The 16,439-nt window shown below is 37.3% G+C and overlaps 4 protein-coding genes across 7 annotated transcripts; 2 read left to right on the plus strand and 2 right to left on the minus strand.

Annotated features, from left to right (window-relative positions):
• The first annotated feature begins 385 nt into the window (after positions 1-385).
• Positions 386-2,235, plus strand: LOC110419099 (uncharacterized). Its single transcript, XM_021431988.2, has 2 exons — positions 386-949; positions 1,615-2,235. Exons 1-2 carry the CDS (start codon positions 745-747, stop codon positions 2,211-2,213), a joined length of 804 nt encoding a protein of 267 aa, XP_021287663.1. The 5' UTR covers positions 386-744; the 3' UTR covers positions 2,214-2,235.
• Positions 2,236-2,339: 104 nt separating this feature from the next.
• LOC110419093 (scarecrow-like transcription factor PAT1) lies at positions 2,340-6,054 on the minus strand. Its single transcript, XM_021431978.2, has 2 exons — positions 5,954-6,054; positions 2,340-4,356 (listed from the first exon to the last, which is right to left on the minus strand). The coding sequence occupies exon 2, from the start codon at positions 4,164-4,166 to the stop codon at positions 2,544-2,546; it is 1,623 nt and encodes a 540-aa protein (XP_021287653.1). The 5' UTR covers positions 4,167-4,356; positions 5,954-6,054; the 3' UTR covers positions 2,340-2,543.
• A 3,598-nt stretch (positions 6,055-9,652) lies between these two features.
• On the minus strand, positions 9,653-10,764 carry LOC110419100 (uncharacterized). Of its 3 annotated transcripts, none has more exons than XM_089783995.1 (4): positions 10,508-10,764; positions 10,300-10,427; positions 10,116-10,197; positions 9,653-10,010 (listed from the first exon to the last, which is right to left on the minus strand). In XM_089783995.1, exons 1-4 carry the CDS (start codon positions 10,746-10,748, stop codon positions 9,964-9,966), a joined length of 498 nt encoding a protein of 165 aa, XP_089640121.1. In that variant the 5' UTR covers positions 10,749-10,764; the 3' UTR covers positions 9,653-9,963. The 3 variants fall into 3 exon arrangements, with proteins under 3 accessions (XP_089640121.1, XP_021287664.1, XP_021287665.1); XM_021431989.2 differs by having other exon boundaries at positions 9,668-10,010; positions 10,378-10,427; XM_021431990.2 differs by lacking the exon at positions 9,653-10,010 and having other exon boundaries at positions 10,114-10,197; positions 10,304-10,427.
• A 113-nt stretch (positions 10,765-10,877) lies between these two features.
• LOC110419094 (Mitochondrial transcription termination factor family protein) lies at positions 10,878-16,437 on the plus strand. Of its 2 annotated transcripts, none has more exons than XM_021431979.2 (8): positions 10,878-11,345; positions 11,659-11,734; positions 11,811-12,004; positions 12,083-12,775; positions 12,851-13,532; positions 13,627-13,756; positions 14,139-15,282; positions 16,014-16,437. In XM_021431979.2, the coding sequence occupies exons 1-5, from the start codon at positions 11,034-11,036 to the stop codon at positions 13,163-13,165; spliced, it is 1,590 nt and encodes a 529-aa protein (XP_021287654.1). In that variant the 5' UTR covers positions 10,878-11,033; the 3' UTR covers positions 13,166-13,532; positions 13,627-13,756; positions 14,139-15,282; positions 16,014-16,437. The 2 variants fall into 2 exon arrangements, with proteins under 2 accessions (XP_021287654.1, XP_021287655.1); XM_021431980.2 differs by having other exon boundaries at positions 13,630-13,756.
• Positions 16,438-16,439: the final 2 nt, after the last annotated feature.

The raw sequence follows: 16,439 nt of genomic DNA on the forward strand, positions 1-16,439 counted from the left end.
GTTGGGGAATCCATTAGCAGCTATTAGGTTATTGGTGCATGTGAATTGTGAACCATCTAGGAAAGAACATCTTATAACAATAACATGTCAAGTTCTCACATCTTGGAATCTGTTAATCTTTGTCTTAATGATATATTTTTTTTCCTTGCATAGGTAAATTTCATGCTCTGATTCAAATTCAAGTCAGTAAGTTGGTAGCTTGGCCAAAGGGATAGGTCTATTTTGGACTGAACAGATGTTTCTAGTTATTGCTTGCCTTTCATTATCGGGATAAAGAGTGGTGAAAACCTACCTAAATCAGTATCAGGAAAGGATTTGTTGAAGAATGAAACTCATGTTTCTTTCCCACCGTTGGCTTGTAGTAAATCCAGAAGGTTATGCAACATTTGGGTTCTAATTTTGAGTAGGGTAGACATTATAAATGCACTGTTGGTAGAATCCAAAACCCTTTGAATTCACCAGTTTGTCTTTGCTTTGGCAGGGATTGTGGAAGTATTCAGCCACGTTGTGGCCCATATCTCCACTCGAACCTACAAAATTTTACCATCTCAGGACAAATTTAGAACTGAAAGCTATAGTTTTGTCATTGACAATGATAACATACCATCGTCATATGCTATAACTTTGCCATTGTAGGATTCTGCAAGACACTGCATTCTGTCAAGTTTCAAAAGTGTCTCTCCCTTCCCTGTTAAGTTCACAACTTGGAAAGAAATCCAAGTCAGGGAAAGACTAAAGAGAGAAATGCAGGCAGCTTGGGTGTCTTTGAAGGAGAATGTTAACTGTGTAAGCAAGCTGACTGATGTGGTTGGCCGGGCAGAAAACTACTGTAGGCGAAAGGCGTGTGATTCTAGACATGAGAGCTTGCAGAAGGAGCTTGTTCATCAACTTCGAAATCCATTTCACGAAGCCCTTTTCAGGCCAAACTATCCTAAAACACAGTTTTATGGTAAGTATTTGTGCCACATTTTCTTCAAACATATGTTCTTGCTAAGGTTTCCAATCTTTAGTTTAAGTCTTCAAAGGTTTGTCTGCTATCGTGAAAAGTTCATAGTAGGTGTAAGAGTTTCACCAAAGCTTAATGGAAATGGTTAGTTTGTAACTTTTTAACTGTTGTAAAGAGAAAGAGTCAGTTTTCCATAGTCAAGATATAATCTTTTTTCAGTACCTCAGTTCCTCTACAACTCTCCTGCCTGCAGTTCAGATATCAAAAGAACCGGGATTATAATGATAATGTGGTAAATCTTGTGTAGCAGAAATGACAGACTCTAATTGCTTGCAGTTACTGTCAAAGAAATAGGGAAAAACAAATATGGAAAAGTTAAAGAAATATTATGAATTTTGTATTCTAGTAATTTATGGCTAAAAATAAAGGCAAGATGGACCCCTTGGTGTACAATACGATAAAAATGATTCCTAATTTTTGTGTCAGGAATAATTTCAAGTTAAGACTTGAAAAAGGGAAAATGAAAAATACTTCCTTAAAGCTTACCAACCAGTCACCATCATGTATGTAGGCTATGGTCCAATTGATTTGTCCCATGTCATGGGATTTTGTATATTTCTGCATGCAATTGAAGCTAATCCTATTTTATCCTGGTATGTTTTTAACAGAGCTCAACATTGGTGATCCATCAAGAAACATCATTGAGTTGATATTTAAAAGAGCATCAGTGGACCCCTCAAAGCCACCATGGAAGATCAAAAGGGTGCTAAGAGTGAAGAACTCAATGGATGCTCTGGAAAGGTTTGAGGAGTACAGAGAAAAGGTTATGAGAAAAGCCTACGAGCAACACAAGAGACATCCAAGAAGCGTGGTGGATGGCAATGAGCTGTTACTGTTCTATGGCACCACAATGGCCTGCTGCTGCAGGAAGCTGAAGCAAGTGTCTGAGCTTTGTAAAGATCCCAGTTGTCGAGCCTGCAGGATAATCCATTCTAGATTCGACATGGAATTCACCAGGAACAATGGGATTAGATTGAGTACAAGCAGTGAGGAGGTGAGTGACAGCATGGCTTCTTTCAAGCTGAAGAACTTGAAGAGGGCTGTGATAGTTTGCAGGGTGATCGCTGGGAGGATTTCCAATACCATTGATGGTGTATATGAAGAGTGTGATTCGATTGGACGTGAAGGGCCACAGTCCAACTTGGAATATTTGATTGTACAAAACCCTTGTGCTGTACTTCCCTGTTTTGTCATAGTTTTCAACTGAAATGTGAACATTTTCTGCCTAATTGACCCAAAGGGGCCAGCACCCCATCTTTCATTCCCACAAAAAGCATACTACAAACTAAAATTGAAGAATAATTATGTGTGAAAACGCGTATGCAAGACAGGCTGCAACAAAAACAGTTAACAACTAGTATTAATCACTTTCAGTTGTACAAATTGCTCATTGCATCCCTGGACGGATATTCTTATCAAATAAAGGGCTGATTTTCATAGTTATCTGTCATGTATGCCAAAAAGAAAGGAAACGTAACGTATTTCAGATAAAGGTTCTATTTGGTTGACACAATAATAACAACAAAATGCTGTTTGGTTAGCACCTCCATGCGCAAGAAGCGATTATAGCTCGATTCATCCAGCCAAGATAAAGAACTCCATCTTTCTCTTCAAGTGTATATTTGTCACAGTAGCTTTGCAGCAGAGTTTTTATGGTAGCATTGACAAATGAGCTTAATGGACTGGGTGTAAAGCCAGCCATGATAAACCTCGATCTCCACTTGCCCAAAAGCTCATGGCGTTCTACTCTCTCAGGCCCCTCACAAGCTATAATGTTGACAATCTCCCGGGCCAGACAGTGTTGTTCAACATTTATCCGCTCCTTGTGTTCCCTTGGCAGAGTAACATCAATTGATTCAAAGATTGCCAAATAATGATTCATCGTTTCATAGAATCTGGGAAAGAATGGGGCAGTATTGGTATTGGCTTCTTGCTCAACAAGAGTCACCACCTTTGGAGACAAACTCTTTGCCAACCTCAACAGCCTGTCCCGATGATTTTGAGTGCCCACACTTTCATCCGGCATATGGTGCAGTGTCATGGCAAAATTTACAGCAATAGCTTCACCAGGTTGAATTCCAAGGTTTTCAAGTTGAACCTCAGTACCAGAAATAGCAGCAGAATGGAACTCAAAGGGTACCTTACATGACTCAGCAAGCTTGCGTAGTCTCTGCCCCACTATTTCAAGTCCTCCTCCTCTGGCATAAGCTGATGTAGGATCATCAATGCCTGTAATACGAATGCTTGGAGGTCCTCCAGGCCGAGCAGAGAGGGCATGGATTAGGGTCAACCATTGGCTTCCTTGTGCAATCTGAAAGTCAATTATATGCACTCTGCTTTCGTCTTTCATGGCTTCAGCAATTGCCCCATTTGCTGACATATACCCAAACTTGAAGTATGGACAGACTTCATAGAGTATGTGCATGTATGAAAGCAATTCAGCACTAGCAGGCTCTTTGCATCTTAGGGCTTTGTAGATAGAACTTCCTGAAGAGGCCAACCTTGCAACAAGCCCTTCCAACATGTAGGCTCCTAAACGTTGTATTGGTTCACCTGAAACTGACACCATTTGGCGTAATTGTGTCATCAACCAGTCAGCCATATGCATATCATTATTGTCTATAGCTTTGGCACAAGCACAAAGCAGTTCTTTGAGGTCCCCTCTGGCAATCATCTCCATCATGTACTTCCACCTCTCTTCTTCTATGGAGATTTGAGTGGCTCCACCAGAAGTGTTGATAGCATAAATGTCAAAATTATCTGAATCAGTTCCTAGCATAGCAGTTTCCAATTGTCTTATCATGTGCTTCAAGTCATGCTCATTGTCTGTTACACAAGAACCACTTACTGGAGAACTACATGCATTATCTGGGGAATGATGCAGGTCCGACGGGTAAGACTGCGAGTTAGGCTGTGAAACAGGACTTCCATTGGGTGAGAAACTGGCTGTAGAAGAAGAGTTCTGCATACCAGATGATGATTCAAGGGTGCAGTACTGTTCCAAATTTTGAACTGAATATTGCAGACCATTGCCGCCATCATCAGAGCATGACTGGTAGTGATCCAAACTCTGGTTGGGAGGCCAACAATGGGACTCCAGCTCTTGCACTGGCTGGTCAAAGTACTTACCAGAAATTTTATGTTTCTCAGACGTTTGCATTGGACAAATTTCTCTGATTTAATGCTACCAATTGACACACAACAGCAGATAGAAACACTGGAAACCTTTTCTGATAAAATGCCTTAGAATTCAACTGACAGCTCCTTTGTCATGAATAAGTTACATCATCCTGCCATTTTCCAGAACCCTGCTGCTTGGTATGGATGACATATCAATGAGATGATGTATTCTGCATAGCAGGTTTGACAGAAATTTAAGGTGAATTTTATGATGGAAAAGCAGATAATAATTTATCTAAAACATGCCATCTTTTCATTTATATCAGCAGAATCATAGATCACTGAGGTAATAGGGTAGGGTGTCATGGAAACAATTCACAGCCCAGACCTCTATAGTTCCTACTCCACCACATCCTCTCTTTTTATTTCACATGCCTTTTTTCACCTCCTTTATACTTCTGTTCATGGTAAATGTGGAAAGGCTTGTAAAAGCATCAATGGTTGTTTTGCAACATGAGACAAGAAAAAAGGGAAAAGCGGCAAAAAATGAAAAAGTAAATGGGAAGGAACATCGAAAGCATATTGAATCTTCCTAAAAGAATCTGATCAATGGCGATGACAACCATCGAGTACATCACCACACAACCTGGAAGACCCTAAATGCGCTAATAATCTGGCACGCATGCCATGATTAAGATGGACAACAGTAAAAGTTCTCTGTCCTAGAGTAAATATAGAACATAGTTGAAAAGCTTAACAAGATGAACAAAGACATTGCTTTAATGACAAAAGCACTTTAGCTTTTAAGCAGCCAAAACCTAACATAGTTAGTGCGGAAGATTTTATGATTGCAAGATAGGTAACTTATGGGGTAGGCAGGGTAGGCAAAGTGCCATATACATAAAATCTTCCACCAAACTAGTAAAGGCTATAAATGATAATAGTATCCACTTTGAGTTCAAACCACAGAAAATCTTTCCATAAAATATGCTTTAGCATTAAACATAATATGTTTCCTTAACATGTATTTTGCCGAGACGTGTGCTCTTGCCATTAAAATAGCACGAAGACGCAGTATCAGTAAGCATTTAAACAGAAAAAATAGCTTAACATAGGAGCTTTAATGAAACAAGCAGTTTATTCATTGAAAGACAGAAATCATCATAGATGCGACCAAGCTAGGCCTGTAAAAGTTTTGCAGAACCCGTTTTCGACCAGTTCTCTGCTAACATAGGGATGCAAACCTTATTGCCTTTTGAATAGATGATGGAAACAATGAACATAAAGAAGAAAAGAAAACCTTTTTCTGATATTCCTAACAACAAATTTTGCTGCAATAAAAGACAAAGCAAGCAGAGATTTATTAGATAGGATCAAGCTATAGAATTTCTTTCACTTTACATTTTACTGAGAGGGAGGGAGAGATTTCAGGGACAAGCTCAGACATGATTCTGTAGAGCCATGATCAAATCTTTTATAAAACAAATGAGAGCAGGGATGAAAGAAGAAAAGCCAATTGCTTTCAAATCGTTTCTAATAAGCCTGAGCATAAAGGTTATACCTTCACCAACACATTATCACATACTATATATAAGCCCAAAAAAGACAGGAACTTGGCAGGAAAATTCAGCTGAAAAAAAAAAAAAACTCATTGGTGACCTGAAACGCATCATTTTCATCATATAGAAGAAGCCAAAAACTCCCAGAACAAAGCCAACAAATTATAAAACAAAATCACCAAAAGAACTTCCAACATGTGAATGAATATAGCAAAGACCCTTGTCAGTTTCAATCTAAAACACAACTATGAATTTCTTTTTCCCATACCTCCTTGGATTCCCCCTTCCAACCTCAGATTTTTTGGTGCTCAGTTTTGGCTTTCAAAGATTTTTCAGGAGAATCTAGAACTGCAAGAACATGACCGCAGCCTGCAAGGTGTATCAACCTCCACTTTATAACAAAGCTTTGTCAACAAATGACATCCTCCATTATGAAAATTACATGACTGCCACTGACAAATTGACAGAAAGTAATGTGATCCTTACCTATGACATGGATCAAATGTCATCCAAGCATCTTCAGATTCAATCTCATTGTCTTTTTCTTTGCGTGATGTACCTGTACCTCCAATTTTGTAATATTTAAAAAGACCAAAAGACCCTCTCAACCAATAAAAGTCTGCACCAAGCATATATTATTACACCATAAACTGTTGTGGTATAATAAAATATTATGACCCATTAGCCTTATCTCTTTGTTTGATTATGTGAGATAATCAACATTTAATTAAGTATATATTTGAAAAAGCTATTCTTTTCTATTGGAATATTAGCATAGAGTCTTCAAATTGTAGTCAAATCATGAACATATATTTGACAATGTCAAAGTCTTCTACAATTTTCTTCTTTTAGGTATGAGTCATATGTTACCATGTATCGTACGTCTAGCAGAGACCTAAGGCCTTGTAGCTAACATCACCATATTCAATGCTAGATTATTTTGTCTATAATAAATCAATAAATTATGTGAAATATACCAAGAGAGCTACCATATCTACAAAGAAAACAATTTAAAAACATGTGCCATTAGATTACACCACTAATCATTCATGAATACAAATGATTACATTGATTATCATGCATTTCATGATACACATTTCAAGGATTTTAAACCAGTTCTTACTTTTCTTATGTAACGACAATGAGATGGTATGAGGCAGTTTGATGCTATTACCATGTGTTCCACCTCCCCTTACACAAAAAAATTGATGAATGCATACACAGAAAATTCCATGCATGTATCAGTTTTCTGTGCAGATGTTACTCGTTTCATAGTCTTTGAAGTCTTTTAAAGTAATTCAAGTTAACTGTCAAAAAACTCAGGATGGCCAATGAAGAAACATTTTAGCTGGAATGGGGACCAGGGTATTTCAGTCTCATTGTTCTCTCAGGAGACACTTTTTGGAAAGTTGACTGATGAAAAAAAAGTAGAAACAGGACTTGTTTTTCGGTAAAAAAAGGTTAGGATGGCCCCTTCCAGCATGCAAGAAAAAGGCCCCACACGGTTTAAGCCCACTGTAACGAAGAAGAGAGAGGTTTCTCCTCGCCTTCCTCTCCGGTCTCCAACAAATTGTCATATGCTTAAAGTGTACAGCGTACCTTCTTACATTATCAATCTTAACTTGCATGCTACCATGTGAGGGACAATAACAAGAAATTTGCATCATAATTTAAGAAGTCAAACAATGGCAAGCAGCCATACCCTATAATCTCATCAGGTAACAGGTTCATAATTTTTTTAAGGCAAACCCCATTTTAGAATCCAACCCAAATTTCCATGTGACGTCCGAAAGGATAAGCTGCCTTTGACTACTTCTGCACAGATGCAGAAGGGAATCTAGAGCATGGGAGAATTATTACATAACCTACCTCTCCTTGCTTCTTAAATCCTTTTGGAATCTTAATTAAAAGCAAGAGTGCAACACTATACTAACTCCACAACTAACATAAAAACTAACCTAAAGCTTTAACCTCTACATAGAATAATAGCGAGGTGTGTTGTCAGTTGGTTTTCTATGCTATCAAATGAAGTGCTGCGTTGTTCTTCTATGCTGAGAACCAAATTGTTTGTAGTACGCATCAGACATGAAAACACACTAGGAAGGTTGACTTCTCGATGTAACCCCATGTTTTTTTCCTTTGCCGACCTCCAAAGATAAGCCGCGTTGTGTTGTGTTTCCAAACCTGTTTTAACTAAATTCTGTCTTTCCCTCCTTTGTCCTGATGAGTAGTAGTCTTTGCAAAATTGGGCTCTTTTGTTATGTCAATGTCCAAAAAACAGGAAGCTTTTTGGAAAGGCTGCATCAGTAAGCAAACCTTGTTGAACTCCTTTCAAATTTGCTCAGTGTTTGCCCCTGCTAGTCAGATATGATTGTTTAATATATATGGTATTCGATGTGTGGTGAGGATTTTCATCAGCTTTATGTCACATTGATGCAATAATTTTAATTTATTTATATGTTGTTATCAAAATATTATGATTTATATTTACATCACGTGATATTTGATCAATTAATTACGATAGTTTAATTAAATCATATATTACGTAGGTATAAAATATCAAGATGGTCAAAGTTGTTATTAAAATTAAGAATTTATTTAAAAATAAATTAAAATTTAAAAATTTATTTAAGTATAATAAAAGACATACGTAGGTGTTCACGTAATGTTAAGATAAAAAGTCTTCTAATTTGAAGCCATAGCTCCAAAATCCAGCCATCAAGCAGCATGGTCCTTGTACCCAAAAGTCAATTCTGCAATCTTCAAACCTTTATTATGAGAAGGAATTTTCATGTCCAAATCAAAATATATTCAGCCAAACAAATTTATAGAGGAAATCATTTTTCATATGGTTACATCAAAATATTTATATACATAGCAGGTCAAACCTTTCTGCACTGTCTACACCTAGACAGATAGCCCAAAAAACCAGCATCCTTCTAGCAAAGTCTACTTGGATTCTTCCTTAAGGGTGATTGATTTTCAAAGGGAATCATTTTACAAGACTTTTGGTGCCAATAAAAAACCAAAGAGGATTAAGCAAAAGTTTGGTCTTTGGTGTTGATTTCTTTGGGTTCAAAGTCATGCATTTAACCATATGAGGAAGTTGACTAATAAATGCAACCTAACTAAGTGAACTTGGAAAGGAATTTTGTTAAATCATTATAATGGGTGGTTTACGTGTAGAATGACGTGTGCAAAATTATCAGGTCTGTCGGAATTATATATTTCCTCGGAAAAAGAGATAAGAGAGTTGGCGGTACAGTGAATATGGTGAAACATGCTATGGAACTGGCCTAGAATGCTTGCACTGGAAAAAGATAGTGACAGGGATATATATTTTCAGAGTCAAGACATGAGCTCTAGAGAAGGTTAAATGTGCATGATTCAACAGGGAAAAAAGGGATGACAGATTCAAAGGGGCCAGGGTAAGCATTGTTGCAGTCATTGTTGTGATATATATGATATGCATGGAAGGAGACTGGCAGAATATGGAAGAACAGGAAGACCAGAAAACTTTGAACATGGACTAGACTGGGGGGTCTTCACTTTTCTAAAATTAGGCATTGGAAGATATCTCAGGATTCTTCAAATTACTGAGATGGTAAAGGTGAAGTGGTTGTTTTCAATCAAACTATATGTTTAAATTCTCTGATGAAACATTTCTCCTCATTTCTTATTGTCTGCAGATTTGAGTTCAAGTATGCACATCTGAATCTAAATTTAATTCTTTTGAAACTGGAGTAATCTGATTCATTCTACTTATCAGTACATACACAAATTGCTGATGTTGAAGCTTCCAGAACATGAGAATTCTGATCAAATTATGGCACTCGAATTTCGACCTGGAAGAACTGGACCAGAGATAACAATCCAGGCACTCTGTTTTGTTAACCAATTGAATCCAAAACCATCTATTTAGTTGTTAGCTAAACGGCTGAAAAGAAACATGTCTGCCGGAAACCAGATTATTGATTTGGTTCATTCCGAAGCTATGTTTAGCAAGTATCAGATAATGCAAAGAGAAAGTAATTCTCCTCTTGCTGCTAGCCAGCTACACTTTAAAACTGAAGCACATTATCCAGAAATCATGTATCTTACAAGAGTCGATATGCAGGAGTGTTTTTACAGCTTTTCCTCCTCGTACCAGTTGAAATCACTTGGCTTTCAAGTTTTCAACCTCTTTATACACAGATTCTACACTGAAACTATATACCTGAAACTGAACTATTACCTATTGGTAATCTTGTGACACTGAGAGATGAATTCAAAGGAGCTTTAACCAGTGAAGAATCTTTTCCATGACTGCCATGGAAGAAACCCACCTGCCAGCAGAGAATAGAATTAGGCACAAAGATTGATAAATCAGTTGACAGGATAGCTTTCCAACACCAACAAAGCAATTAAAATAGCTAATTAAGAAGGCATACCACATCCAGGGCATTTGAAATAATCGTTGTCCCTGAAAACAAGCCCTAAGCCCCCACATTCTTCACATCTTCTTTGTGCAATCTACGATCAATAAAATCAACGAAAACAAAAAATCAAATCACATGCCTGCACAGACAGACAAAAACTTCCAAAGCATTTATGACTTACATAAATCATACATACATACACTAAACAGTATACTTCATAAGTTTCAAACTTGTTATTAGTCAAATAAAGATTGCTTAAAATTGTTTCACTAACAATTCTTTTGCTGAATTCAATGCCTGCAACAATGAAAGGGGTAACCCCAGCTGCAAAAACAGTAAACAACAAACATTACATTAAACAGTAGTAAACTAACATCATTCAACATAGGTAGACATAAGCTAACCTATAGCTCCAACAACAATTTGCCATGTAATATCGACACGGGCAGGACCAGCTACGGCTGAAACATCATGAATGGAAGCAGCAGGAACGTTGATTGTCATCAGCCGTTGATTCTTTCCTGTCAAAGTTTTGCATGTTCTGTTGCAATTGAACTTGACTGTCGGATTTGGATACTTTGTGACTGTGGGTGTTGAGATAGGGGGTAGCTTGAGTGAATAAGAAGCGCAAAGTGAAGCTTCCATGGCGGAGTGATAGGATTCATTTTCAGCGTCTGGTTGTTAAAGCAGGAAGGAAAATCGTAACGACCAGTTTTAGTTGGGCCACGTCCGCGCCAAGTTTCTAACCACATAAAACGACAGCACTCTTGAGCGTTTAGAACAAAAAAAAATCTCGTCTGACTAAAAACCCCAGTAAAACCTCAGCTCTCATCGACAGCCATAGCTACCAGATAAAGTTTTTCCAGTATATACTCCCTTCTCTTTTCTGGGGTTTTTCAGTGTGTTCTTTTCTTTCTCTTTATCCTAAAAATGGCAGCTTTGTCTCTTCACAATTTCAATCATTTCTGTTCAATTCTCTTCTCTCCTTCTCCTTCTCCTTCTCCCTCTCCCTCTTCTTCTTTGAATTCGGGTTTTGCTTTGAGCAGTGGAGAAAGCCTCAAGAGAGGGAAGTTCTTGGCGCTATTGTCAACTCACTCTAATCCCAAAATTCTCAAGTCTAATAAGAAGTCGAGGTACGGTCAAACGGTTAATCCTTATGATACTGAGGAGGAGGAGGAGGGGGAAGAAGATGAAGAATTTGATGAAGACGATGATATGCAAGGAGATGATTGGTTGATGAATGTAAGTTTACTCTACAGTCACGCTTTCTTGCTTATATGTTTAATTGCTGAAAATAATATATTTGGGTAGAAGCTATAGTTAGAAAGAAGTGCAATTGGTTGTTCAAGATGCGATCTTTGTAATAAAAACGAGTGATTTGCTATATGGTATGAGCTTTTTAGGATTGTAGAAAATGACCCATCAGTTTCTTTTTACTGTATGTACCTTGATGTTAAGATAATTGTTGACTAGCAAGCCTTTTTTGCTTTGATTTTAGTAGTTGAACAATTGAGCTTATGTTTTCGGGTTGTAACTATGGATATTTGCATTTCAGGATGACTTTGCTGAAACTCATGCATTCAATGTTAATGGCAAGAAATTTAAATCACAGAAGGGAAGCAGTAAAGAAGGTATGCTTGCGAGCTTGTCACAACATTTGACAGTCTTTAGAGGAGTTTAACAAAGAAGATTCATTTATTCATGTAGGAAACCAAAGACCGCATGAACAACACCATGGGTCAAAAGGATTGAAATTGAGACACGGTCTTGTCGTTGCTGAAGACAGAATCGATGTCAGAAAAGGTAATAATGTTCTGAAGAAGAGCAGTGTACGAAATTTTTATCATCCTTCTAACCAAATGAAGGAAGTTGGTTCCTTTGGTAAAAGTGGAGGAGGAAAGGTAAGAAAACCTGTCAAAGTTTGCTATTACTTGTACCAATGGTGTAAAAGGAGCTTTATATGTTTTCTTTCATTGCAGCTGGTGTCGAAGACATCTCGAGAAAACAGATATCAATGGCTGGCAGATGAAATTGATTTGGATGAAAAATGGTTCCCTCTTCTCGATTACCTAAGTACATTTGGGCTTAAAGAATCACATTTTATCCAAATGTATGAGAGACACATGCCTTCTCTTCAAATCAATGTGTGTTCTGCTCGGGAAAGGTTGGACTACTTGTTGAGTGTTGGTGTGAAGCAGGGAGACATTAGAAGAATACTTTTGAGACAACCACAGATTCTAGAATACACAGTGGAGAACAACTTGAAGTCCCATGTGGCTTTTTTAATAGGTCTGGGGGTTCCAAATCCCCGAATAGGGCGGATAATTGCTTCTGCACCTTCTCTGTTTTCATATAGTGTTGAGAATTCATTAAAACCCACAGTAAGATACTTGATTGAGGAGGTTGGTATTAAAGAAAATGATTTAGGTAAAGTTGTGCAGCTGAGCCCTCAGATTCTAGTTCAGCGGATTGACATATCATGGAATACTCGCTATATGTTTCTCTCAAAGGAGTTAGGAGCACCCAGAGATAGTATTGTGAAGATGGTAAGAAAACATCCCCAGCTTCTTCATTACAGCATTGATGGCGGATTATTGCCCAGGATAAATTTCCTAAGAAGCATTGGGATGCATAATTCTGATATCTTAAAAGTCTTGACTAGTCTTACACAGGTTAGTTCATTTTTTTGTAAGTGCATGAAAACACAGAAAATTCTTTTTTCTCTAACATCTTGAATTTGTCTGTAGGTGTTATCTCTGTCTCTGGAGGACAATCTAAAGCCTAAATACATGTACTTGGTCAATGAACTTAATAATGAGGTGCACTCCTTGACTAAATATCCCATGTACTTGAGCTTATCATTGGATCAGAGAATTCGACCCCGCCACCAGTTCTTGGTTTCCCTAAAGAAGGCTCCAAAGGGGCCATTTCCTCTTGGTTCATTGGTTCCAACTGATGAATGCTTTTGCCAGCAGTGGGCCGGAACTAGTTTAGATAAATATTTGGCATTTCGTCAGAGGTTGCTACTCAAGGAGTTCGCAAAGAAATATGAAAAGCATTGATAACATGCCTTAAAGCTTCCTTTACTAGTACGGAATTCCTGTAGCAGATTGGTCTCTAATCAACTTTAAGCAATCTAATATCCTAGTTCTCTGAAACTACTCAAGAGGTTTTGGAATGATGCTCTGACTACAAAAGCCATAAGCCTTGGTTGCTGCTGAAGGGGTTTGCGGGAAATCTGAACGCAAGGTTGACCTGAAATTCTGTCTACTTCACTAACATGGGAATCAGAGCAACGGATTGGTCTCATCATATGGTTCAAGAAGTCTAATATGCTAGTTTTTCCTGAAATTCTTCAGGAGGTTTTGAAGTGAAATTATTCAGGAGGTTTTGAAGTGAAATTCAGTTTATAAGTTCAACAAGCCTTTGGTAAGCTAGATCTGGTATCCCGGTAACTTTAAATTGATTGATTAGCTTGTCTAGCATGGTTTGTGACAGAGTTTACATTGTAAAATCTCTGCAGCAGTTGCTTCAGTGTTGCATAGGCATATGACGATAAAACTCTCAGTCCAAGGCATGTAGATGAGAGTACTTTACTAACTTCTGGTGACTGAAAATGAAAGTGACCTCGAGGAGAACCCTGTAAATTTAAGGTCAGTTACTTATAAAATAGAAACAATCCAACACTATTGATTCTGTCAAATAGAAAGAGAATTCAAGTATATAGCATGCGTAGTTTGCCTTAACAGAACTAGCCATAATTTGTACACCATTTAGAAACTCCCCATGCATGGAATTCTTCTCAGTAAAATTATGATGCCTTCATCCTCATGCGTTGAATTGTCTTTTATTCTAGATATACCTATAAGCAATGTGTTTATTCCTCCATTATCTGGTAGTGTAAATTCTTGTAAGCAGTAATTCTTATGGTATGCTGAAATCATAATGGATATGTTATTTTGTCTGTCATACTATCCTTTGTACACTTTTGGCTATCAGTTAATGCTTTTTCATGATATGTTGGTATTAATGCAGGTTGACATCCTGACTGTAATCAAGAGGACAAGTTGCAGTTATACAATTGATACTTCTTCAGATTTTCCTTTTTACTTTCTATTACATTTTATGAATGATAATGGTACACTAGCCATTTCCTCACCTCTCCCCCCCTCTGCTCATCTTATTGCAAACATCTATCCCCGCATTCCACTGTGATGGTATGAGTGAATGAGGTAATAGCGTCAGCATCCTGTAAAACATACGTATCAATCATTTTTTCCGACTGACATGTTTTAAGATTTCATTCTCTCTTCTTGCTTCTTTGTAACATGTACCGTTGAATCAGTCCCCTTTATGTATTTCAGCCTGATGTGGGTTGACTAGGTTGGATTTGGAAAGTGGTTCATTAGTTCAAGTACACTGCAAGTTCATACAACTGTTTTGTTCTTACCTTTCAGTTTCTTTCCTCCATTTTTTTGCAGAAACCAAACCAAGAAATGGTTATTATAACTAACTGTAGATGAATTATCTTCTCAAGAATGGTGGTAGAAAATATTGATTAGAAATCAGGGTATGGTCTTGCTTTCTCTCTAACATAAGAAGAAAGATAATCACATTTAGATATAGTTAGAATGTCAAGTGGATAAGAGATCATGTCAACCACATCCGTTAATGGATTGATGGTTGATGGGACCTGCAGAGTGCTGAAGTATGAGCAATGCCTTTGGTTGTAAAGTCTTTCTCACCAGCTTTGTTTAGAGGTAATTATTTTCGCGTGAATTGCGGAGTTAAATCCTGTTTCTAGACACAGATTTGTAGATGTATTCATCTAAGTCCAGTTTGGGTTAGGAAATATTATTACAAGGACCCACCAAATGGGGGTGTCAACCTCACAAAATTGTTCTGCTAGACAGAAGAAGATGGTGAATGAGACAACCTCAACAATGCTGGTTTGTCTTTTCAGAACCTGTTGCTCTCCATCTTTTTACCAAGTTAATCTATGTTTATGGCAAATCTCAGCACTTGTCACGGGCTGACAGCTTAAGCACCTTGTCTTGCGGTCTTTGACACCCCTCACACACCCAAAGTGGTGTAAGTCAGCCTGGAAACTGCTTTTCCATCCCAAAGATGGAATCAACAAACTACATGCGCAATGTCACGCTTAATGCTTCAAAATTAGGTAATATATTTCAATCTCTCACGTTGAGTAGGTAAAGAGATTTTAAAATGTTATAATTATGAGCGTTACATATTTTATTAAGTTAATTTTTTTTAAAAAAATAATAATTTCGTGATAAAGTGATATTAGAATGAACTTGATATAGATTTGATTCATTTCAAATATTTTTAAAAAAGATAGATAAAGTAGTTGATTGTGACGAAAACATCACCGAATTGAATGAAAAAAATGTCACAGAAATTTAAAAAGAAAAAATGATCTCATGATAAAATGATATTAAAATTAACTCGATTTAAACTTAACTCGTATCAAGCATTTTAAAAAAAGAGACAAGCAAAGTGATTGACTGTGATGAAAATACCATTAGATTGAATGAGGTGACAAGAATGTCACCAAATTAAATAGAAAAAATATCACACAAGTAGATAATGTATTTCAATCTCACATCGATCAAATAAAAAGTTTAAAAAACTTATAAATGTGAGTATTATATATTTTATTAAATTAAATTATTTTAAAAAAATTAATGATTCCGTGACATATAACATGTGCACACACCACATATATAAAGATGCAAGAGAAACCCTTTGATGTATCTTCCCTGGGAGTCACTTATAAACAGAAACTGCAATTCTGAGAGGTGTCAGAAATTGGATTGAAACCCATTTTCTGAAATCCTATCCTTACTTCCGGGATACCGTTGTTCATTTTTGTCTGTGACATGCTTGCAGGATCTTGTTAACCATATGTTAAGATAACACGTGTCGTGCATGAATGATCGAAAAGGGGTTGAATATGTGGATGCCATGTGGGTTGGTTTGGTGACAAATAAAGTTGTCTGTCGGATCGCTGAGGAGCTGGCATAGGAACACAATGTTCCATGATTTCTCCGTCTCCTAGGGAGAGTCAGTTGACTCCCTCGGCCATTGCAAAACCTAGTCAAATTTTGTAAGTTTCTTCCCTCCAATGACAAGCTTGGAAACAGTAAAAGCCAATTTGAAAGTCACAAGAAAAATTTGAGAGGGAAAGGATGAATTTATTTTAAGTTGTTGAGAGCATCAATGCACAGTTCCCTTCTCATCTTTAGCCATCAACGGTGGTTGCATATTCTTAGGCATTAAAAGCCGGCAACAATAGATAGGACGAAACTTGTTTAT

Source organism: Theobroma umbraticum, unplaced genomic scaffold, assembly GCF_002168275.2.
Source record: "Theobroma umbraticum cultivar Fairchild unplaced genomic scaffold, ASM216827v3 scaffold_67.0, whole genome shotgun sequence".
NCBI classification, from domain to species: domain Eukaryota; kingdom Viridiplantae; phylum Streptophyta; class Magnoliopsida; order Malvales; family Malvaceae; genus Theobroma; species Theobroma umbraticum.

Coding starts and splice junctions, on each gene's coding strand:
- LOC110419099 (XM_021431988.2), top strand. CDS start 745: ATGCAGGCAGCTTGGGTGTCTTTGAAGGAGAATGTTAACTGTGTAAGC. Junction 950..1,614: donor TCCTAAAACACAGTTTTATG/GTAAGTATTTGT, acceptor TGTTTTTAACAG/AGCTCAACATTGGTGATCCA.
- LOC110419100 (XM_089783995.1), bottom strand. CDS start 10,748: ATGGAAGCTTCACTTTGCGCTTCTTATTCACTCAAGCTACCCCCTATC. Junction 10,198..10,299: donor AAGTATACTGTTTAGTGTAT/GTATGTATGATT, acceptor TATTGATCGTAG/ATTGCACAAAGAAGATGTGA. Junction 10,011..10,115: donor TTTCAAATGCCCTGGATGTG/GTATGCCTTCTT, acceptor CTCTGCTGGCAG/GTGGGTTTCTTCCATGGCAG.
- LOC110419094 (XM_021431979.2), top strand. CDS start 11,034: ATGGCAGCTTTGTCTCTTCACAATTTCAATCATTTCTGTTCAATTCTC. Junction 12,005..12,082: donor GTAAAAGTGGAGGAGGAAAG/GTAAGAAAACCT, acceptor CTTTCATTGCAG/CTGGTGTCGAAGACATCTCG. Junction 12,776..12,850: donor TCTTGACTAGTCTTACACAG/GTTAGTTCATTT, acceptor ATTTGTCTGTAG/GTGTTATCTCTGTCTCTGGA.
- LOC110419093 (XM_021431978.2), bottom strand. CDS start 4,166: ATGCAAACGTCTGAGAAACATAAAATTTCTGGTAAGTACTTTGACCAG.